At 48.0% G+C, this 20,676-nt stretch overlaps 1 protein-coding gene across 12 annotated transcripts in view; it reads right to left on the bottom strand.

Annotated features, from left to right (window-relative positions):
- LINGO1 (leucine rich repeat and Ig domain containing 1) overlaps positions 1-20,676 on the bottom strand; it is a 3,568,664-nt gene that overhangs the window by 82,660 nt on the left and 3,465,328 nt on the right. The window contains exon 2 of one of the 12 annotated variants that reach the window (XM_085643855.1): positions 18,095-18,864. The exons of the other annotated variants lie outside the window; for them this stretch is intronic. Within the exon in view, the coding sequence (XP_085499981.1) occupies positions 18,095-18,244 (150 nt within the window). The 5' untranslated portion in view covers positions 18,245-18,864. The remainder of the gene's footprint in view (positions 1-18,094; positions 18,865-20,676) is intronic. 12 annotated transcript variants of the gene reach the window in all.

Here is a 20,676-nt window from a genome sequence, read left to right as displayed (position 1 = left end):
GCACTTGGGGGCTCCACTCCTGTAGAATCCTTTCACAAAGTGCTCCTTACTGCAGCATTCCAATGGGAATCCTCTGCACTTGGGGGCTCCACTCTTGTAGAATTCTTTCACAAAGTGCTCCGTACTGCAGCATTCCAATGGGAATCCTCTGCACTTGGAGGCTCCACTCCTGTAGAATTCTTTCACAAAGTGCTCCGTACTGCAGCATTCCAGAGGGAATCCTCTGCGCTGGGGGCTCCACTCCTGTAGAATCCATTCACAAAGTGCTCCATACTGCAGAATTCCAATGGTAATCCTCTGCACTTGGGGGCTCCACTCCTGTAGAATCCTTTCACATAGTGCTCCGTACTGCAGCATTCCAATGGGAATCCTCTGCGCTGTGGGCTCCACTCCTGCGGAATCCTTTCACAAAGTGCTCCGTACTGCAGCATTCCAATGGGAATCCTCTGTGCTGGGGGCTCCCCTCCTGTGGAATCCTTTCACAAAGTGCTCCGTACTGTAGCATTCCAATGGGAATCCTCTGTCCTGGGGGCTCCCCTCCTGTTGAATCCTTTCACAAAGTGATCCGTACCGCAGCATTCCAATGGGAATCCTCTGTGCTGGCGGCTCCACTCCTGTAGAATCCTTTCACAAAGTACTCCGTACTGCAGCATTCCAATGGGAATCCTCTGTGCTGGGGGCTCCACTCCTGTGGAATCCTTTCACAAAGTGCTCCGTACTGCAGCATTCCAATGGGAATCCTCTGCGCTGCGGGCTCCACTCCTGTGGAATCCTTTCACAAAGTGCTCATTACTGCAGCATTCCAATGGGAATCCTTTGCACTTGGGGGCTCCACTCCTGTGGAATCCTTTCACAAAGTGCTCCTTACTGCAGCATTCCAATGGGAATCCTCTGCACTTGGGGGCTCCACTCTTGTAGAATTCTTTCACAAAGTGCTCCGTACTGCAGCATTCCAATGGGAATCCTCTGCGCTGGGGGCTCCACTCCTGTAGAATCCTTTCACAAAGTGCTCCGTACTGCAGCATTCCAATGGGAATCCTCTGCACTTGGAGGCTCCACTCCTGTAGAATTCTTTCACAAAGTGCTCCGTACTGCAGCATTCCAGAGGGAATCCTCTGCGCTGGGGGCTCCACTCCTGTAGAATCCATTCACAAAGTGCTCCGTACTGCAGCATTCCAATGGGAATCCTCTGCACTTGGGGGCTCCACTCCTGTAGAATCCTTTCACAAAGTGCTCCGTACTGCAGCATTCCAATGGGAATCCTCTGCGCTGGTGGCTCCACTCCTGCAGAATCCTTTCACAAAGTGCTCCGTACTCCAGCATTCCAATGGGAATCCTCTGCACTTGGGGGCTCCACTCCTGTAGAATCCTTTCACAAAGTGCTCCATACTGCAGCATTCCAATGGGAATCCTCTGCGCTGGGGGCTCCACTCCTTTAGAATCCTTTCACAAAGTGCTCCGTACTGCAGCATTCCAATTGGAATCCTCTGCACTTGGGGGCTCCACTCCTGTGGAATACTTTCACAAAGTGCTCCGTACTGCAGCATTCCAATGGGAATCCTCTGCGCTGGGGGCTCCACTCCTGTGGAATCCTTTAACAAAGTGCTCCGTACTTACTGCAGCATTCCAATGGGAATCCTCTGTGCTGGTGGCTCCACTCCTGTGGAATCCTTTCACAAAGTGTTCCGTACTGCAGCATTCCAATGGGATTCCTCTGTGCGGGGGGCTCCACTCCTGCGGAATCCTTTCACAAAGTGCTCATTACTGCAGCATTTCAATGGGAATCCTCTGTGCTGGGGGCTCCACTCCTGCGGAATCCTTTCACAAAGTGCTCATTACTGCAGCATTTCAATGGGAATCCTCTGTGCTGGGGGCTCCCCTCCTGCGGAATCCTTTCACAAAGTGCTCCGTACTGCAGCATTCCAATGGGAATCCTCTGCGCTGGGGGCTCCACTCCTGCTGAATCCTTTCACAAAGTGCTCCGTACTGCACCATTCCAATGGGAATCCTCTGTGCTGGGTGCTCCTCTCCTGTAGAATCCTTTCACAAAGTGCTCCGTACTGCAGCATTCCAATGGGAATCCTCTGTGCTGGGGGCTCCACTCCTGTAGAATCCTTTCACAAAGTGCTCCGTACTGCAGCATTCCAATGGGAATCCTCTGCACGTGGGGCTCCAATCCTGTAGAATCCTTTCACAAAGTGCTCCGTACTGCAGCATTCCAATGGGAATCCTCTGCACTTGGGGGCTCCACTCCTGTAGAATCCTTTCACAGAGTGCTCCGTACTGCAGCATTCCAATGGGAATCCTCTGTGCTGTGGGCTCCACTCCTGTGGAATCCTTTCACAAAGTGCTCCGTACTGCAGCATTCCAATGGGAATCCTCTGTGCTGGGGGCTCCCCTCCCGTGGAATCCTTTCACAAAGTGCTCCGTACTGCAGCATTCCAATTGGAATCCTCTGCACTTGGGGGCTCCACTCCTGTAGAATCCTTTCACAAAGTGTTCCGTATCGCAGCATTCCAATGGGAATCCTCTGTGCTGGGGGCTCCACTCCTGTAAAATCCTTGCACAAAGTGTTCCGTACCGCAGCATTCCAATGGGAATCCTCTGTGCTGGGGGCTCCACTCCTGTGAAATCCTTTCACAAAGTGCTCTGTACTGCAGCATGGGAATCCTCTGCGCTGGGGGCTCCACTCCTGTGGAATCCTTTCACAAAGTGCTCCGTACTGCAGCATTCCAATGGGAATCCTCTGCGCTGGGGGCTCCACTCCTGTAGAATCCTTTCACAAAGTGCTCCATATTGCAGCATTCCAATGGGAATCCTCTGCGCTGGGGGCTCCACTCCTGCGGAATCCTTTCACAAAGTGCTCCGTATTGCAGCATTCCAATGGGAATCCTCTGCACTTGGGGGCTCCACACCTGTAGAATCCTTTCACAAAGTGCTCCATACTGCAGCATTCCAATGGGAATCCTCTGTGCTGGGGGCTCCACTCCTGTGGAATCCTTTCACAAAGTGCTCCGTACTGCAGCATTCCAATGGGAATCCTCTGCACTTGGGGGCTCCACTCCTGTAGAATCCTTTCATAAAGTGCTCCGTACTGCAGCATTCCAATTGGAATCCTCTGCACTTGGGGGCTCCACTCCTGTAGAATCCTTTCACAAAGTGCTCCGTACTGCAGAATTCCAATGGGAATCCTCTGCACTTGGGAGCTCCACTCCTGTAGAATCCTTTCACAAAGTGCTCCTACTGCAGCATTCCAATTGGAATCCTCTGCACTTGGGGGCTCCACTCCTGTAGAATCCTTTCACAAAGTGTTCCGTACCGCAGCATTCCAATGGGAATCCTCTGTGCTGGGGGCTCCACTCCTGTGGAATCCTTTTACAAAGTGCTCCTTACTGCAGCATTCCAATGGGAATCCTCTGCGCTGGGGGCTCCACTCCTGTGGAATCCTTATACAAAGGGCTCCGTACTGCAGCATTCCAATGGGAATCCTCTGTGCTGGGGGCTCCACTCCTATGGAATCCTTTCACAAAGTGCTCCGTACTGCAGCATTCCAATGGGAATCCTCTGTGCTGGGGGCTCCACTCCTATGGAATCCTTTCACAAAGTGCTCCGTACTGCAGCATTCCAATGGGAATCCTCTGCACTTGGGGGCTCCACTCCTGCGGAATCCTTTCACAAAGTGCTCCGTACTGCAGCATTCCAATGGGAATCCTCTGCGCTGGGGGCTCCACTCCTGCGGAATCCTTTCACAAAGTGTTCCGTACTGCAGCATTCCAATGGGAATCCTCTGCGCTGGGGGCTCCACTCCTGCAGAATCCTTTCACAAAGTGCTCCGTACTGCAGCATTCCAATGGGAATCCTCTGCACTTGGGGTCTCCACTCCTGTAGAATCCTTTCACAAAGTGCTCCGTACTGCAGCATTCCAATGGGAATCCTCTGTGCTGGGGGCTCCACTCCTGCGGAATCCTTTCACAAAGTGCTCCGTACTGCAGCATTCCAATGGGAATCCTCTGTGCTGGGGGCTCCACTCCTGTGGAATCCTTTCACAAAGTGCTCCGTACTGCAGCATTCAAATGGGAATCCTCTGCACTTGGGGGCTCCACTCCTGTAGAACCCTTTCACAAAGTGCTCCGTACTGCAGCATTCCAGTGGGAATCCTCTGCAATTGGGGGCTCCACTCCTGTGGAATCCTTTCACAAAGAGCTCCGTACTGCAGCATTCCAATGGGAATCCTCTGTGCTGGGGGCTCCACTCCTGCGGAATCCTTTTACAAAGTGCTCCGTACTGCAGCATTCCAATGGGAATCCTCTGTGCTGGGGGCTCCCCTCCTGTGGAATCCTTTCACAAAGTGCTCCGTACTGTAGCATTCCAATGGGAATCTTCTGCACTTGGGGGCTCCACTCCTGTAGAATCCTTTCACAAAGTGTTCCGTATCGCAGCATTCCAATGGGAATCCTCTGCACTTGGGGGCTCCACTCCTGTAGAATCCTTTCACAAAGTGCTCCGTACTGCAGCATTCCAATGGGAATCCTCTGCACTTGGGGGCTCCACTCCTGTGGAATCCTTTCACAAAGAGCTCCGTACTGCAGCATTCCAATGGGAATCCTCTGTGCTGGGGGCTCCCCTCCTGTGGAATCCTTTCACAAAGTGCTTCGTACTGTAGCATTCCAATGGGAATCCTCTGCACTTGGGGGCTCCACTCCTGTAGAATCCTTTCACAAAGTGTTCCGTATCGCAGCATTCAAATGGGAATCCTCTGCACTTGGGGGCTCCACTCCTGTAGAATCCTTTCACAAAGAGCTCCGTACTGCAGCATTCCAGCGGGAATCCTCTGCACTTGGGGGCTTCACTCCTGTGGAATCCTTTCACAAAGAGCTCCGTACTGCAGCATTCCAATGGGAATCCTCTGCGCTGGGGGCTCCACTCCTGTAGAATCCTTTCACAAAGTGCTCATTACTGCAGCATTCCAATGGGAATCCTCTGCGCTGGGGGCTCCACTCCTGTAGAATCCTTTCACAAAGTGCTCCGTACTGCAGCATTCCAATGGGAATCCTCTGCGCTGGGGGCTCCACTCCTGCGGAATCCTTTTACAAAGTGCTCCGTACTGCAGCATTCCAATGGGAATCCTCTGTGCTGGGGGCTCCACTCCTGTAGAATCCTTTCACAAAGTGCTCCGTACTGCAGCATTCCAATGGGAATCCTCTGTGCTGGGGGCTCCACTCCTGCAGAATCCTTTCACAAAGTGCTCCGTACTGCAGCATTCCAATGGGAATCCTCTGTGCTGGGGGCTCCACTCCTGTAGAATCCTTTCACAAAGTGCTCCGTACTGCAGCATTCCAATGGGAATCCTCTGTGCTGGGGGCTCCACTCCTGTAGAATCCTTTCACAAAGAGCTCCGTACTGCAGCATTCCAATGGGAATCCTCTGCGCTGGGGGCTCCACTCCTGCGGAATCCTTTTACAAAGTGCTCCGTACTGCAGCATTCCAATGGGAATTCTTTGTGCTGGGGGCTCCACTCCTGTAGAATCCTTTCACAAAGTGCTCCGTACTGCAGCATTCAAATGGGAATCCTCTGCACTTGGGGGCTCCACTCCTGGGAATGGAGAAAAGAATGAAGAAGAGAAAATGGTAAAGAGATTAAGAAAACGGCAAACAGTAGTTGGAGGCGATACCAATCTTCAACCCCGAGCTGCCACCAATCGCTCTGAACCTGGAAACAGATCTGAAAGCAGCCTGCTCAACTAACATCAGCATGCAGGTACCTGGCATACTCTGCAGCTGTGAGGATGCACTGCACCTCGAGGCTCCAATCCGCAGCACTCCCGATCAGAACATCCCTCTGGGAATATTGCACCTTTGAGAGCCCCATACAGAAGAATTCCTCTGCCAGGGTTATGTCTTTGGAATGGCACCTCTGAACTAGAGTTTTTCACGTGGGAAGCAACTCTATTGTCTATGGCTCAGTATTCTTGTTGGAAGTTTCTATGTACTGCAGCATTCACTGAATAACAGGTGTTAATTGTTGCATAACTCATTGGTACTCGTTTTATCAGCCTCAGATGGATGAAAGGCTGAGTGCAGTCACTGGGATTAGAACCTTTGACCATGAGGTCGAACACAGGCCCCTGCAGTGTTCGCATTTGCCCACTGAGCCACCAGACCTGGATATCTTGGGCAGTCTTTTAGAGTAAGGCAGGCGGCCTGCCATCATTTAGGGGGTCAGTGGTCATTATGTTCTGCCATCCTGTCCAGATTACCGCCCACCATATTTAGAGGTCTATTTCTGTGATCTCTGTGCCTTCTGAAGAGCCACTACCTTGGCGACTCCTCTGAAGGTATTGAAAGTTTGGTGAGGGGCCCTCATGTTTCAGGTGGCCACTCTGCAATCTTTTTTGTTTCAAATTCCCAAAGTGTGTTTTTGTTGCTGAAAAGCAAAATATAATGACCCTGACACTCTGGGAGAGTTCTCCTAAGTTGTGTGTCTCATTTTTATTATTTTTTTTCTGTTCAGGACTGTTAGGTTTCACTGGTTGTCCAAAAGAGAAAAAAACACACCAAATGCAACACTCCCGAACACTAAATAGGGCAGATGGTCTGATGTACCCACACCCTAATGCTGTCGGGCTGCTGGTGGTGTAGGGTTCCCTATGGTGGTACCAGCGGCGGCACCACTGCTAGAAACTTGACCGCTCGAGCAAGTCTCAGCAGAGCAGGCAGGCTGTCAGTTTGGCAGACAGGGTGCATCCTCCAGATGCAATATTGTGTGACTTCTTAGGTTTCTAGCAGATAATAAGCATATAGAGAAACAAACTCCTCCTCTCTTATCATCAGATGTGCCTTTATCTGGTCCATGAAACGACTACAAACAGCCACATCCATGCACAATTTAGAAGGATTTCAAATATTTAGCTTCTCTTCATCCCCAAGCAACTCTGCAAAGCATTAATATATTCAAGATGAAAGCAAAGTGAACATGAAGATTGTTAGGGTACTCTCATGGCGGCTAGCTGAAATGTCACCTGGCATTGGGTACCTGTGGATTAAAAAGAAAAAAAGGAAACGGACATCAATGATTAACTGGGGGTGGATACTCTGAAAGATGCTGGGGATTTTGGATATCCAACAAGGACATTGGCATATTTAGGGACAGAAGACACCCTGAAAAGGGTCACACGGGAATTGTGGCGATGAACTACCTGCCAACAAATAGGCAGCTATGTCATTCGGTGCTAACTTTATTATGGGAATATGAGGCTATCAGGATATTTATTGTGACTTATAGGGTCGAAGAAGGGTCGGGCTGTGCTGAAACAATCGCTATGCCTGGAATCGCGATAAACATACACGTTTGGTGGTGACGTGTTTTTTCAGAGAAAGTTAGAAGCATCAAAGAAACATTATTCTATAGCCAAGGGAGTGATGGTGAGAACCTGGAAATCAGAAGTTAAGATTTGATTAACGCTTTTCATAATGGCTTAGCGCCTCAGCAATCCATATTTAAAATGAAACTACATGAAAATTATACGTGATAACGATGTGTATGTACAGGGGGTGTCCATGTAGTTTCAAGAGGCCAGAGTCATGCCGACCACAGAGTATGTCCATGATGCCTGCTTAGAATAATTGTACATACTCTTGACTCGCGTGGAGAGCAGACATATTTACCACCAGGGCACTGCTGGACAAACCAGGCACACATCATGATACTTGGATCACGCACTGCAATACCATACTTCAAACTCTAAAAATAAATGAAAGCTTGGGGAACTAGATTTTAAGACCAATAATAGATTCTATAAGGTTTTCTTCACACAGAGAACATTTTATAATGACAAGCAGACTCATTACAGGCTTTCTTACATACAAGTTGTGGCCAAACAGAAAACAATGGAGTTTAGAAATGGCATATATGGGTCTTACTCATACAATGTTCCTGCATCTTTGGGTATTATCCGCCTTCACTAGTTGAATTTCTACGAAGATGGAGGCAGACATCAGGATCACCTTCTGTTGCCATCATGGAACTGTTTAAGACACTGCAGAACCTTTCAGACAATTCCACTCAGGAGGAACAGATAGATATTCTATTGTATTGTAATTGCATTTATAGAACACTTACGACCCCTGACGAGGTGCCAAAGCACTTTTTCGGCGAGTAGCACTCTACTGGTGAATTAGTATAGTGAAAATATCAAAAAGAATTTGAGTGGTGGATATGTTAGTCAGTTATTTGGATTGAGCAGGATAGTGGAGGGATAGAAGAGGAAAAAAGGTTTGCATTTATCCTCGATGGGGTGTTGAAAGGCTTTTTCGGCAAGTAGCACGCTACTTAAGAACCCATCAAGGGTTAGTGAGGTGACTGTATAAGTTATTTAATACCTGGCCAGCAGGGCAATGTACACCCAGCTGTACTCCCACCCGACCTCGTACATCAGTACCTAATGAACTATACAGACACAAAAGAATTTCCAGCTGTTAGTGAAATGGGCCTTTGAAGTACTCAGCTGTAAAGACAATGCTCTCTTTACGGCCAAACAAATCTTCAAGAAATTGGTAACTGAGCGACATTCAGAGACTCTTAAGTGTGAAGACCTATCAGAATGCCAAGAACTGCACACCCTGTCACTTCATCACTGAGGATATTGTGGTAAATTGTGTTCCAGATGTTAATGCAGATAAACAGATGCACAAAGATCCTGGCACTGCCTGTCTCCGAGCAACATCTACAGCGATGGCATATTCACGATTCATGCTAAAACCTTAACCCTCAAATACTTTAAGTCTAACTGCGGACCCCTCAGGAAATGGATAAAAAAGTGCCAAATGAAGAGCGTCGAAGCAGCTATCCAACCCAGGAGCAGTCTGCTCAACCACATTGTGGTTGCCATTCTCCTACAGATCTTTTTCTACCTATTGCTCTCTACCAACAAGCAGGACAGTTTACTGAAGAGGATTAAAAAATCTGGCATGCTCTGCCACATAATAAGACCAACTCCTGATAAAAGCAGCAGATGATCAGCTTAAATCACTGAGATCCAGCAAAACCACAACACAAAGCACATAAAAATTGGACATAGGAATCACTAATAGGACAAGAAATGATGTGGAAGGTGTTGATATCAATACAAACCAAATCCACTAACCGCACGTCAGACTGATACGGGCAATGACAGTTAAACGGCAAACTGAAAGCCAACGACACCTGAATCAGACACCCTCATCCCATAGCTAATAACAGTACTAACCTGGGCAGGGGCCAAATCATCCAAAACTGGAGCAACACAGAGTTATTGAGGATGAAAGTGTGCTCTGGTGATACAAGAAAACTTAAGCTATCTCCTCATGGCAAAGTAAAGGATAAGGGTGCACCTCCTAGTAGCCCCTACTTCTCAAATGGCCTCAAATCATGTTTGACCAATACCTGTTCCGCAGTAAAAAAAGGTTCTGATATCTGGTATAACTTCGAGGACCATAACCTAGCACCCTTGTCTAACTTTCACTTAAATCGATGACAGCTACTCCGAAGATCTTACTGTCATGTTCCCAGAAAGACATCTAGATTCTCTCCAAGGACAGATCCAAAAACCAGAGGAGCAGCATTGACGCATACAAACAAGTTCCTGAGCTCGGAGATTCCCGTAGGAGAGACCGATATTCTCAAGCATATGACCACTACAGGCTACCTGCATTTTTAGGTCTCGCCTAGCGACGCAGCGCATGCGCTACTCGCCTTGGCGAGATCTATTGTCGTCAACTTGGTTGCCGAAGTGCACGCTCATGGCGTCTCTTCCAGCTAGCGCCCAGACAGCCCATGTGCACGCTCACGGCGTGTCTTTCAATGTGCACCTGGACAGCCGAGGTGCATATCACAGCATCTCTTTCAGCGTGCGCGACCCCAGAGACTGCGGGCATGCATAGGTATTTTTTTTGTCTTATAATTCTTTATTAGCAATTTTAGAATATTATCGGCATTCTGGTACTGCCTTGCCGTGTTGAGTTGCAGTTTAGACGTGGAACGCACACAGCGTGTATTCTTGGAAGCGCAACGGTCTTTGTTGTCTGCCGCATAAAATGAGCCTCCCCTGCCGCACAACTCCCGTCATCCAGTTATGCTAAACGTGACTCGCCAACCGTGCACACAATCCGTGAACGTCCGGGCCGTGTGTAACTCGCATTGCAGGCCCTCCGCGAGATCTGCAAGCCGTGTGTGCCCCTGGGAGTATGTGTGCCACGTCATGGTCCTACTGTTAACCTGCCGGTAGGCCAGTGCGGTGGTGAGGCAGTGGTGATCACACCCCTATCCTGTCTGTGACCGAACGTGCACAACAATAATGCGGATGCAGGCAGTTTGTATGCCGCCACGTCAAGGGGACACAAGATGACCACCCCAAGCTCTCGAGAACTACCAAGCCGCTAGTAGAGGGAGAGCACCCAGAAGGAAAATGCCACCGTGTCTGGGAGGGGGGGGGGGGCCTCCACAATCGTTGCACCGGAGCACTAGCCCAGGATGAGCACCACTACCAAACAACTCCTCTTTCCGGAATGAGGGCCCCCACGCCCCTCCCCGTTCGCCGCCCCCCACTCACGCGCCCGCGTCACCCGCAGGTCAAACTCCTTATTGCAAGTACGCTGGGAGACCGGTAATCAGCCGAAGATCACAAGCTGTTGAACACGCCGAGATCCAACCCCATACCTCCCTCCAAAGTCAATCAGCCCAAGATCACAGGATGTCGAGCAACACTGATATCAAACCCCATTCCCCGCTCCAAAATCGGCAGCCCCCAGCCAAGGACCCCCTCGCATCCCCCCTCCTCCCCATCCACCACTCCAACTATGCACCACTCCCTCCACCCACGCAAATACCCCCCACCTCTACAGCATAGCACCAAAATGCCCACCATACCCCTCCACACTCTTGCGGACCCATTTATGACATCCCACGTGGACCCGCCAAAGTCATCGCAGAAATGTCCACAAAGGCAGGGGATCCCCATGAATGCAGAGGTCCCCATGAAGGCAAAGGTCCTCATGATGGCGAACCGCTCCCACCAACCACACGCGACTGATGACCTCTCCTTACCACACGCACCAACCAACTGCGTCTTTGCTCCCACCGCCATCCACGCACCCGTGACCCCTGGATTCGGGGAGACCAGCAGCAGCCAGCCACCTCTGACGGCGTGGCACCAAGGCGAACAAACCAACAATCATCCCTAGCTCACCTCCTTTCTTTGCCCAAGGTAGGGCCACACAACTCGTTCCTCCACCCTGTCCTGTCCTCCGTCCACAGAGCCAACTGTAAGCTCCTCTACCTCCCGAGGAGCTCCCCCATCCACTCTATGGCACCTTGACCTGCGCTGTGCCCCCCCGTGCGCTCCCACCCCCTGCGGCCCCTCATCATACCCAACTGGCTGCCCCCCATCCTTCCCACCCTTTCTCCCTGGTTAGCTGCCCCTCACTCCCCCAACCCACCCCACTCCTCCCCGCTCACCTCAAACAGTGTGGCAGCAGCACATACCATAAATATTAAAATTCTCTTTTCATTAAGCAGGTATAATTCTTCAAAACCGATCTGGCCGTCAGAACCGGTGCACCACAACTCCCCAAGATGCAAACAACTCGGGGCTACAGCATGCCGCAGTGCATGAATAATCGGATTTAATAGAATATCAATTGACTTCATCCAAATATTAATTGATATTTGAGCCTCTACCGTATATTCTCCTGTTTCATAATCTTAATGAAATTGTTAGTACTTTTAAAAGGGGGGCGCGCGCTGCCCCCTGTCTACGTGCCGTGCCTTTAGTACTACCGGCCCCCTCAACATACCCTGCCAGCTGCCCCACACATCTCTCCACTGCCCCCTGAACCCCCTTACCTTACCTCTGTAACTGCAGCACCTTCTTCTCTTTTCTAGTAAAATTCCCCGGAGAAAGAGGGCCCTTGGGTTTTTTATGTGTTGTCTCTATGGCCTAGTTCGTAATCACATATCTTTTGTTTACCAACTACGTGCTCCCATTGTTCTGTCATCTGTGTGTGAATTGTGTGCCATAGTGGCATATTTAGGTCTCACATTACTAAAAATTACAGCTATTGGTGTTGCGTTATTATTTGCAACTTCAAAAGCTCCAACTCTAACTGATGCGAGACCTATTGCATTGCAAATGCTTGTTACAATCAGTGACCGTCGCGCCAGCCTCCAAACCTAAGTGAATCTTCACTCCACTAAGCATCAACATAGAAAATGTGCTGCTTGAATACAGCGACATGCAATCTGAAAATAATTGCCAGGCAGCGATAAAAGTCAAGGTAACAAAAGGTGTAATCCCATTGAGAGGATGGTTTTAACTAACAACTGCATGGAAAAAAAATCTGTTTCAGCTGGCATTGAATTTCTTCGTAATTGTTCTATCCAATTGCTTTTCAAATTATGTTGAAATATGTGTCATGCTTTAAAAGTGGGTGCCATTTAAGTACAGAACACTTAACTCTGCACGCCGCGGCACAGAGAGAAAGGTAGCCACGCACATTGGTATTAAAAAATAAATGGTGAAGGTGCCTACTAAAATGTCACACAAACCTGGTGATCGCAGGTCTAAACTGTTGTCTGGAATCAGCCTTTCATTCTTCTGAGGTTGACAAGTTACTATTAGGCAATTTAATAGCATCTATAAAAATGCGTGGGAAATGTGTATTACTAATGTGTCTCAGTAGGCATCTAGAAATGAAGGTGAAATTCGTGTTATGACAACTTCATAACATTTCTCAATCTATCGCTTAATGACATCTTGCATTAATTTTTGCTTGTGGGACACTGGTTTGTGTGGAAAGTGTCTCATCGTAGACATTTTGTGTTCGAACCAGTCTCTTAATGGTATCACGCAAGCCTTTGCTACACGTGGGGCACACTTGAGTAAAAATAGTCATACAAGATACCAGCAGATCACATCTTTCTCTAAATACACAATTTCACTTCATTTTGCAAAATCTTTAAAGAATTTCAGAAAATGTAAGGAAAAGTATGCAATTTTGCCAACCCCTTTCAAAGATGAGCTCCGTTTCTGTGTGAAGTTCAAAAGCTTGAATCTAGCTCCAAAGCAAGGGAGCCCCAACCAACAGTGAGCAGGGGGCTGAAAACAAAGTCATAGGTGCAGCCAATACTGCCATGAATAGGGTAGAAAGCGCCCTTCCTTCATAAGGCGTCCACGAGAGAGATGCAGTAGCCGTGGCGAGGTGTGGACGAGATGTCCCATAGAAGAGGGGTGTCTTAAAGCTGCTTCTGAAGGTGAGAAGGTGCTTGTTGGTACTGAGGCAGGGTGATGTGCCTCATCCTGGAACATGGAATGGGAAGGGTTCTATTTTAGTTATTTTCTTTCTTGCACTTCTTCTTATCAAGTCTGGCAGTGCCAATGCAGTGTGTTCTCTATTTGCCATCAGAGATCATTATTTTGAAAGTAAATTCGGATGGCAACTGTGCTGTACACACTCCAGCCTTTTTTTAAGTTTGTGTAGGCAGGCAGGGCTGCTAGGAGGGATCCTGAAGCATATGTGTGATGTGGCGGCACTTTGTGGCACACTTGATGAGTTGAGCATCCATATGAAAGACACCGCAGTGGGACCAGGTGGGCATGCAGGAAGTAGGTGTGTGCAAAGGTGTGCAGTTGCTTCCTGACAATGCAATTGTAGCTCTCACAAAATAGAGTTGAAACAGCTGTAGTTTTTCCACGGTAGAGCCCTTGTGTGAAAATAGGGAGATTCACAATCATTTGTACGCAATTATTATTTGTGTTGATTCACACAACGCACTTGGAGTTACCCTAGAGACAGAAGCAGAGCAGATGTGAGAAATAGCTGTGTAAGGTGTGCAATCACATACAAAATGCTTGAGTTACTGGTGCAGCACGGCTCCAGGGCACTCAGAAGAGAAGCTTGGCAATGAATGGACTTGTATACGAAATGCTTGTGGGATACTGGTACAGAACGAAGCAGTGTGGGCGCAAAGGAGTGCAGGAAACTCCATTAGCAACAGTTAGGCCTTTATTCAAGGACTCTATAAGAAGGCGCTTGTGAAATAAAGGTTTGAAGACCAGGGATCAGGGGTGTCTCCTCTGCAGTGGCGGAGACGCGTCGCCCCAGTGACTGGCTCAGAGCCAGCAAATGAACAATAAAACGATGTTCTAGCATCGTTTTATTTCTCATTTGCTGGCTCTGAGCCAGCTTGTGCAGGGAGGGGCGGGCGTGGCACGGGAGGGGGGTGCCATGTTCACTCTCTAAGTGCGCATATGTGTTTGGCCAGCCATCTCAGGCCGATCAAAACACACATGCGCACTTAGGTTTCTCCATCCCGGCTGCATTCAACAGCCGTGCTGTATAAACCCCCACAGACTCCCTGGCCTGAGCGCAGCGTCTTTTCAGTCCGTTCAGGCCAATCCCTGCGCTGCTCTCCTAGGGAGAGTAGCGCAGGGATTGGATGGGAGTCTGTCTCAGAGACTGGCGGGACCAGGAAGATAAAAGGAAGCGCAATGCGGGAGGCGGCCATCGGCTTCAGGTACGCTTTTTTTAATATATATATTCTAACACCCCTCTGCTCCACCTCATGCATTCCCTCCACCCGCCCACTACACGTTGTTTGTGGTGGCTTGCCACTGCCAGGGACCAGTGGCGGCTCTTCCGCTAAGGCGGAGGAGGGTTGCCTCGCTGCTCTCACAATGTTATTATCACTTTATTTTTCTGCACTGGCTTTGGCTAGCCAAATAGTCATGTACATTTAGCATTTCTCTACTTGGCTGTATTGCACCACAGCCTGGGTGGAGAACATGCACAGGCTCCCACTCTCTGTCAGAGCACCAAACCAGAGCGCTCAGACCAATCACAACGCTGCTGTCATGCTGGTGACAGCAGCGTCATGATTGGCTAGGGGAGTGTAGGAGCCTGTGTGCTTCCTGCTTCGCCGAGGATTGAGGAGAGGGGGCAGCAGGTAAGTTAAATTTAGTTTGTTTCCTAATGCCCTCCGGACCCCCTCAACACCCCCAGTACTATTCATTAGCAGCCGCCACTGCCAGGGATATAGTGGCCTAATCGGCAATCAGGCAGAACCCGTTGTTATAGGTCAGTGTGTGGGCTGTTTTTGTTGGGTGTGTTTGCAGTTTGTGGGCTGTTTCATGTCAAGTGGTCCGTTTTTTACTGTTGATTGCCTTACTATTCCAACAAGCATTGCCTGCAGCAAACACACATCTATGCAGTCTCCCTCACCATGCAAAACACGTATCCAGAGTGCCTTTACAAGATCAAAACTGCCCTGATTTGAAAAGGTGAGGCACCTATTTTCAGCTGCTAATGGGGCCCACTTTTATCTTAGCGCCCAGGCCTTGTTGTCCCAGTCTAACCTGAGGGACGTTCTGAAGTGATATCCTCAGTGGCTAACGTTTCAGTTAATAATACTTGCAGGTGTCGAATCACTCCATAGGCTTAAGAATTACCATCATTTTGTGCCTGGTAAGTGAGACGGATTTCGCTATGATCAATCCACTCAACATAACATTAAATGTGAAATAAACTTTTCACTGTCTTTCCTCGATTGCTGCAGTTTGATTCAGTGAGTCATACTGCAGCAATAAAGCTCTACAAACCGGCAGCATTCTTGAGCGACGAGCTCTTCTAAAGGAGCGCGCGCTTCATCACCACAGCCATAACGGAAGAACATTTGTCAGGGATCTGCGGTGGTGACGTCATTAGCATGGCCGCCGAGCGCTCCGCAGCCTGAAGATGACTCAGCAATTACCCGTTGACATGCTTTCCTGTCATCCAGGCACACCAAAGGAATGCCTCGCGCACCCCATACCTGCGTGAGGTGCCACTGCACGCTGGGTGAGGTTGAAACAGCATACGCGCCAACCTTTCAGAAGATGCAAGAGGGAGGTTTTGGAAAAAAAAACAGGGGAATGTATTTTTCCCATTGACCTATATTGAAGTAGAGGCAATTTTAGGCAGGAGACAGCTGAAATAAGGCCATTGTAGGCTTCAAGAATATGGAGTCACCAGCCTTAATCCAGTCTATAGGCATGCATGAAACAACGGCACTGAACCTCCAAGAAACCAGAGGAGTAGAAAGGGTGTCATGGGCTCCAGTGAAAATTGGGCCTCTCCCTGGTTTGATTCTTAGGATAGCTATAAGTTAGGTTTAGTGGGGGCTTGGTCCCCAAGTCATGATGTCCCTGCACCTGCTGCACTGTTGACATTTATGCACCTGCCAGAAATGCATCTACGCCTCAGACTTGGTAGATGGTGCATGCTCAGTAGCTGTGCATTCACAAACGTTTTGCATATTTCACGAGGCGGCAGAACTGTCTCTCAAGGAACTCAACTTTTCAACTGCAGTGGCATCCGCTGGGTTATAGGGATTTTACTGGCTCAGGCTTTAGACAGCAGAGTTTTCCATCAGGCAACACAGACATAAGATATTAGGCCTGGCAGTTCATGAAAGACCTGCTGAGACAAACACTATACAGCTCTCAAGTCAGAAAGAGGCTGTGAATTTCATGTGATGGGTCAGTACTTCCGAACTTATATCTTGTCTGGGATTTAAGCAGGTTGGGTCCCTCAGAAACTGTTCAGGTCCACCTTTTGTTCCAGCACAATGTGCAGCGGGTGTCCCCTTATTTGCAAGACTTCATGAATGGAGGGTGTATTTTGCCAGGACTTCTGCACACCTGGTCACAAAAGGTCATCTTGGAAGCTGCTGACTGTAAGTTATCTTGGGCAAATATTGTGTGACCAAGAGGGGGGCCTTTTGGAGCAGCACAGAGGCACAGGTGATCCCCACATAGGAATGCAGTCACTCAATGCATCCCCCTCCCCAAGAAGGTCCCTCTGTATCATCTGAGTGGTATCAAAACAGCCTGATCAAATAAAATATCTTGAGTTAAAAATGGGAACAATACCTGTGATGCTATCAATTACCACAGCTTTTAAACTAGACCTAACTGAAACCCTACAAACCGCTAACCTTGTCATCCTAATGCCCAGTGGCCGTCAAGGACTGTACACAGAAGGTACAACAGGGTCCAGGGTAAGACTAGCACATTTAGAAATATCCAAATAAGAGCAATCATTTTTCAGAACCTACTCACAAGATGTAAAATGGGCACTATTTAGGTCTGGGTGAAATTTTAGGTATTCCGGAGTAATTTCAGTAATTTCGCACTGACAAAAATATTACCTGATCATGCCCATTCACATAATTATGAGTAATTTGGTGCGAACATTCTACGGCAGGGGCACAGGAACAACAAATTTAGTGAAAACAAGTGGCTGCTTCTCTTCATATTCTGTAGCATGTAGTGCTATTTTCTCAGCACAAAATGCATTCCGGGTCAATTTTGGGTTCAAGGGTTCATTTTTTACGAAGAAAATGGTGCTAAATGCTGGGTTACAATCCTCTCATAATTCCACATACTTGTGCATAATTTAGCTGTAGTTTATCAAAATTATGCAACAGTAAATTACAGAGGTTACGCCCACCCCTAGCAATATTACCTGTTGTTCACAAACCTTATGTCAGTTCTGGAAGAAATTGGAGTATTTGTTGAGGAGGTGGGATCCCACCACAAATAATATTCCCAATCCTTGTCAGGGTGAATTACTAAAGTCACTAAATAAACCTGTTGTTAGAAATTGGGTTATGACGAAACACAAGCAAACCTCAAACTAACCTTTGCTTAACTCTCTGTGCTTAACTCTCTGGTAGCTTGGCATAAAAGCAGTCAGGCTTAACTTAGAGGCAATGTGTAAAGTATTTATGCAGCACTTCAAATAGTAGTAAAGTGAAAACACAGCTCAAGAAAAATCCCACACCAATTTTGAAAAATTGAGTAAAATTGAATAAATGATTTGAGATCAAAATAACAACAATCGAAATCAGTAGAGCTGAAGATATGTAGTTTTAAAGACTTAAGTGAAACAGTGCCTAAAAGCAAAATGCATCACTCTCGGTTATCTGGTTGTCTCAACCCAGAAAAAGTCACAAGTTCAGGACAAATGCGATGGAGCATGGGCCAAATACAGGGACCAGGTTAGTCACTCCAAAAAGGGTTACCTTCAAAAGCCCAGCACGAAGAGTTCCATTCGAGGTGGAGGGGGCTAAGTAGAATGAAGAGTAGGATGGGTGTCGCGGACAGTCATCGCTGTTGCTCGAAGGTCCTGTCTGGCATTGTAGACGATCGTTGCTAGAGATATACGTTGGCATTCACCTCGGGATGTCGATACTGTAGTGCAAAGTGCAGATCTCGCATTGCCTGTCAGCACTGGCGGTCGCTATGGCATGAAGAGTTAGGTTCACTGGAGTTTTGCGTTGGTGGATGGTGCGGGCTGCAAGATTTTGAACATGAACAGTCACAGAATGCCCAAAACTTCAGGCTTTCTCCTTTTCTTGGGAAGCAAGCTCAACCGATGCCACACCAAGGGTCTAGGACCTGAGAGGCACCTCTTGGAGATCAGACATCCACGCCAGCAGATGCCAGCAGGGCTCGGGCAGTTCCAGTTACAGGTTCAGTTTAAGATCTAGTCATTAAGGCAGATACTGGGAGGCCTCTGGAGCTTGTCATGTCCCTGTAGCTCAGAGCAAGAAGTCAGTCAGCTGACCTTTGGAGTCACTTCAGCCTGTGATGAAGGCTGCAGGTCCAGTCTTCCTTCTCAGCAAGCAGGGCAGTCCTCAAGCAGCAGGGAGTCCTTCTTCTGTAGTATCCACAGGATGAAGAATTGGGTCTGAGGGTTGACTATTTATACTTGGTGCCAGCTTTGAAGTAGGAGAAGGTTCAGGAGCGTTACACTCCCAGAGGTGGTTGTAATTTCCTGCCTCCCAGGAATCTGGGGACACAAAAAAATAGTGTCAAACCCTTTGTGAATGTGCTCAAGCACAATCTTTGTGATGTGCAAGTGTGGTATGTGACTCCTCCTAGTCAAAGATGAGCCATCCTGCCAACACCCGTTCCCCCTTTGTCTCACTGTCTAGGAGTAATACATAATGATGTGACCCAGGTTACAGGCTGCAGGCACCAAATGTTTAGGATGAGAAAATGCTAACTTTCTAAAAGTGGTATTTTCAGAATTGTGATTTAAAATCCAACTTTATTTTTAAAGAGGCTTTTAAATTACACATTTTTAGACACCAAACTTGACATTCCAACTTGCTCCCAATTGACAGTTATCGCTAACCCAATGCAACCCTATGGGAGAGGCAGGCCTTGTAGTAGGGAAAAATAGTTTTTCACTTATGACATGTAAAAGTTAAAATTAACTTTGCAACTTTTTTAATACACTGCACCCTGTCCTATAGGTCCTACCCTCTGTCTTAAAAGGGAAGGTGTATGCCTGGCAAGTAGCTTTTCTTTCCAGGTAGAAATGGCAGCTTAAAACTGCAATCATAGGCTGAATTGGAAGGCCCGAGACATGTTTAAAAGGGCTACTTAAGTGGGTGGCACAATCAGGGCTGCAGGCCCACTAGTAGCATTTAATTTACAGGCCCTGGGTACATGTAGTGCCACTTTAGCAGGGACTTACAAGTAAATTAAATGTGCCAATTGGGTGTAAGACAATGCTACCATGTTTAAAGGAGAGAGCACAAGCACTTTAGCACTGGTTAGCATTAGTAAAGTTCACAGAGTCCTAAAAGCCAACAAAAATTGTGTCAGAGTACAAGCTAGTGAAGGCAAAACGTTTGGGGGTGATTCTTCAGAAAAGGCAAAGTCCAAAAGTAAGGAACATTAAATCCTCCCTGGCTCCTGCTCATCCTTGCTGTTTTAGCAATCAGATCATCACTCTTATCTAATTACATACCTTGCTAATTTACCAATTTCACATATGGTTGCAGCACAGCAACATGGCTTTGGCTTAAATGGAATAACCATCTTCCACCGGAAGACCGAACACAGAAGTAAGAGGTGTCCCTCAGCGTACCTCTAGCTCAAAATCTATGCCAGGATCTTATCTGTTTTTTAACTGTTTTAATTGAATAAATTAAACTTGAATGTACTTTCACTTTTAGTGAATTACTCACCGGTAGCAAGAGCAGGTGCTCCTCTTTCCGGCAGGCAGGCAGACACCATAGAGTGCGGTAGAGAGGTAGAGTTACCCCTCTCTACCACAAAGTGCACTCGGTGTCAGAGGTCAGTAGTCTAGTTTCTATACCTCTGATGCTTAAAAATGAAGGCTGGGCAGCGGGCGCAGAGCGGAGACCGAACATAGAAGTAAGAGGTGTCCCTCAGCATACCTATAGCTCAAAATCTATGCCAGGATCTTAACCCTTTTCTAACTGTTTTAGTTGTTTAAATTAAATTTGAATGTGCTATCATTTTTAGTGAATTACTCACCGGTAGCGAGAGTGGGTGCTCCTTTTTCCAGCAGGCAGGCAGGCACCATGGGGTGCGGTAGAGAGGTAGAGTTAACCCTCTCTACCATAGAGTGCACTCGGCATCAGAGGTCAGCAGTCTAGCTTCTAGACCTTTGATGTTTCAAAATGAAGGCTGGACAGTGGGCGCAGCGACACCAAAGGCAAGCCAGTCTGCGCCATTCCGCGCCCGAACAGGGCCAAGGGCCAGGAACCCTCCCCTAATTCAGCAGCAATGGATCATCTATGCTAGTAACCAGTTACGCAGATTCAGGCCTCCCCATGAACCACTT

The sequence above is a fragment of the Triturus cristatus genome, chromosome 3_1 (genome assembly GCF_964204655.1).
Source record: "Triturus cristatus chromosome 3_1, aTriCri1.1, whole genome shotgun sequence".
Taxonomy (NCBI): Eukaryota; Metazoa; Chordata; class Amphibia; order Caudata; family Salamandridae; genus Triturus; species Triturus cristatus.
This window is presented reverse-complemented; position numbering and strand designations above follow the sequence as displayed.